At 52.4% G+C, this 3,524-nt stretch overlaps 1 protein-coding gene across 1 annotated transcript in view; it reads right to left on the minus strand.

Annotated features, from left to right (window-relative positions):
• The window catches only part of EBF3 (early B cell factor 3), a 107,265-nt gene extending 104,224 nt beyond the window's left edge, over window positions 1–3,041 (minus strand). The window contains exons 1-4 of the mRNA XM_026036217.1: window positions 2,908–3,041; window positions 2,645–2,801; window positions 2,343–2,406; window positions 1,526–1,581 (exon numbers count right to left, since the gene is read on the minus strand). Coding sequence (XP_025892002.1) covers window positions 1,526–1,581; window positions 2,343–2,406; window positions 2,645–2,801; window positions 2,908–3,041 — 411 coding nt within the window. The remainder of the gene's footprint in view (window positions 1–1,525; window positions 1,582–2,342; window positions 2,407–2,644; window positions 2,802–2,907) is intronic.
• Window positions 3,042–3,524: the final 483 nt, after the last annotated feature.

A 3,524-nucleotide genomic window follows, 5' to 3' on the forward strand; every position in this document is an offset into this window, starting at 1 on the left:
CTGATGTATTAGCGCAGGGCAGGGGCGGCTCCGCGGCCGGGCGTCCGCGGGCGGCGGATGCTGGGGTGGGGGGAGCGCTAATGGGCAATCTGGTGTTTGCTCAGCAGCCGCTTGCGGGGATTTTTCCCGGGTAAAGAAAAAAAAAAAGAAAAAGAAAAAAAAAAAAAAAAGAGGAAAAAAAATAGCAGCAGCGGCTGGGGCACGGCTGAGTGGGCTTTGAGCAGAGGCGCGAGCAGATGGCGCGGAGCGGGCCCTGCGCGCCGCCCCGCGCAGCGCCCGGCCCCGCTCCGCCGCGGACGAGGCCGCGTATTTATAAGTGATTTATTCTTTATTTTCCGGCGCAAACAGAAATCCATAAACTGTCGGTTCAGCGCCATTGACTCTTTGATCAGTGGCGGCGCCGCCGCTGCCGCTTCCTCCGCGCCGCGAGAGCTCGAGCGCGCGGCCTCCGCGCATCCTCCTCCCGGCCCCGCGCGCCGCGGAGCGCGCCGACCACAAAGGGCACGCGCCGCCTCCGCGAGGGCGCTGCGGAGCGCGCAGGGCTGCGCGGGCCCGCGTGGGAGCGCGGCCGCCCCGCTCCGCTCGCGCCGCGGGAGCCGCTTGCCCAGCGCTCCGAACCATCCTCCTCCCCACAGCCCCAGCGGCCTCGCCGGGAGAGGAAAAATAAATAAATAAAAAAGAGCAACATAAAATAAAAATAATATTAAGCCCACAGTAGTAAGTATCTTTCTGCCGTTAATTGCCGGGCTGCAATGGTGATAACGCGCAGTTATCGTCGGGAAAGTTGGCCAAGACAGGTTAAATAATTTAATAAGGAACTGCTTGTAATTATGTTATTTACAAGGTATGACAGAGGTTCGAGGGAGAAACAGAAGCTGATCCCAGGGAAATGGACGGGTTTGGGTGACCCCTGGAGCACGGAGTTTGAATTATGGAGATGGGGGGCTGAGAGGTGACTCTGGACTAGAGGAGAACAAGGTGACTTCTCACCCCGGCACATTTAACTTTTAAATCCAAATAAGCGGCTCGCGTTACGAGATCATGGCACCATGCAGGAAAAAGCCCTAATCGCGCCCAGTTCCGCGGTGCCCGAGGGGAGGGCTGCCCTCTTCCCACCGACGGGAAAACGTAACTAAAAAGTTACAACGGGAAAGGAAAAAAGAAAAGAAAAGAAAAAAAAAAAAACACAAGAACTGCTATTAAAAATAAACCTGGGCGACCTGATTTTTTTTCCTCTTACATCTACCCTTTGCCGAATTAAGTATATCGAGTGCATATTCACATGACAGTGTACCTAATGACACATACACTATTTAACGACACATACAGTGCTCGGGATAACCACAATAAACCTATTTCACCCTTAAAAAATATTTTCTAGTGACAGATTTCTTAATTACTCGGACAGATAAATTAGAAGAAAAATCGATGCGCTCTGCCAATTTAATAACCACCCCCCAAACAAGTCAGGGCAAAATACAAAACTTAGTTATTCGACTGTTAAGAAAAGCTTAAACTTTCTCACCTGTTTGGTCATTGAATCTATTAGGCGCACGTACAAATCCTGTTCTGTTCTAACTCCTGGGGAGGGGGAAGCAGAGACAAATTCGCGTTAGCGTTTCAGGCGCGAACCACCCAAATTACATAATGAAAACATGAGGTCAGTCCATTAAGCGCTATATACAATATATCAACACTCGCGTCAGCCTTGAAAAATTAAAAAAAAAAAAAAAAAAAAAAAAAAAAAAAGGCCAGGCGTAGTGTATGGCCAGGGTCATGTTCAGCACGCGGGGCAGTTGGTGCCCAAGAGGAGCCGCTCCCGCGTGGGGCCGCGCGTGTCCCCGCTGCATCCTGCGGGACGGGGGCTCAGCATTCCCAAGGAAACAGTGGGGATAACCCGTCACGGGGCTCCGTGATGGATACGCGCGGTTATCCTTCCTGATATCCAGATAATCTGCCCTGCGTGGGCTCCAGCCCTGCTGCGGCTGCTCCGCGCGGTTACCCCATCGCAATAATTAACATTAATTTGCGAAACTGAAAAAAAAAAAAAAAAAAAGTCGCTTAAAAGTGATGTTCTGTTGGAGCAGGTATCGATCCCCTTTTTTACTTTCCACTTCAAGACCAACCGGTTAATCATGTGAAGTGCCATTGACTTATTGATCGTTTATGTTTTGTTTTCCTTATATGCCAAGAAAAGAGCCGTGTTTACATGCATGTAATTTTAATCTCAAAATCTTTATGCCTCTAAAAAAATAATAAAAAATAAAGGCCTCGGAAAAGAAAGTAGCACTTTTTTTTTTCGTGGCACACACACGCTCAGAAATGAGGCAGCACCAACTTACCGTTGCTGTACAATAACTGAAGTTTGTAATGAATCCCATTGTTAGTTTTCTCATTGTTTGGCTCCTGCAATAACGATAAATAATTACGTTCAGCACGAAAAGCCCCTTCCTGCCGCCGAGCCCACAGTCTGCTCCCCGCCGCGCGCGGAGCGGCTCCCACTGCGCTTCGCGGAACCGATGCGCGCGCCGAGCCGCTCCGCGGGCGCGCGTGGGGTGTCCGCGCGCGGCTGTGGCCCCGGCAGGGCCCACGCTCCGCGGAAGCGCCCCCGCCGCGAGCCCCGCGCACATGTGCGCGCACTTACTTTCTCTTTCTCCACAAAGTCCACAAAAGCCGTGCGCTCGATCTCCACGGGCTGCCCCTGCCTGTCGTACAGAGCTAAGACGAAGTGGAAAAAATTGGATTTTCTGAGATTGGAAGGCGGCTGTTTCTCGAAATGCGCCCGAGCCAGCCCCACGCCGCTGCGGGAGAGAAGGAGACAAGGGGAGCGTGAGCGCGGCCGCGGGCGGGCCCGGCGCGCGCCGAGCCGCGCAGAGGCGCGGAGCGCTGCGCGGGCGGCGCACGTACCTCTGGGCGGCCGTGTTGGCATCCACCACCCCCGCGGTGTGCATCCACGAGCGGACCGGGTTCATGCCACTGCCCAGCGGCTCCTCTTTCATGGTCGTCCCGCCTCTGGGTATATTTTCCTGAATCCCAAACATTAAAACAAATTTGGGCTCAAGCAGCTCCTAAGCGAAAGGGGCTGGAGGCGGCGGCTCTCCCGGCCCTCCGCGGCGGCTGCAAGGCAAGCGCTGACTTTAGTCCGCGGCGCAGCGGGAGAGAAGCCCCGCGCAGGTCTCGCTGCTTCTTCACTCTGTCCTGTATTGGCACGACATAAACAATTTACTGAGCACTTCTGCGCGGCTACTTGGGTGGCGTTCCAGTTTGGTGGTAAAAAAGAAAAAATAAAAGAAAAAGAAAAAAAATATATAAAAAGTGTAACTACGGCCGGCGATAAGGCGAGGTGGGAGTTCGCTCGCTCGCTCTTTTTTTTTCGGAGAAAATAAATATTTTTGTCGCTGTCGCCCGCAGACGCGCTCAACGTGGTGCCATCCCAGCGAAACAGCTTCTCTTCCCCCCCCCTCAAAACAACACCAAAATAAATAAATAAAAATAATAATAATAACCAAAAAAAAAAAAAAAAA

This window comes from Nothoprocta perdicaria, unplaced genomic scaffold (assembly GCF_003342845.1).
Source record: "Nothoprocta perdicaria isolate Ctin4 unplaced genomic scaffold, notPer1 scaffold_172, whole genome shotgun sequence".
Taxonomy (NCBI): Eukaryota; Metazoa; Chordata; class Aves; order Tinamiformes; family Tinamidae; genus Nothoprocta; species Nothoprocta perdicaria.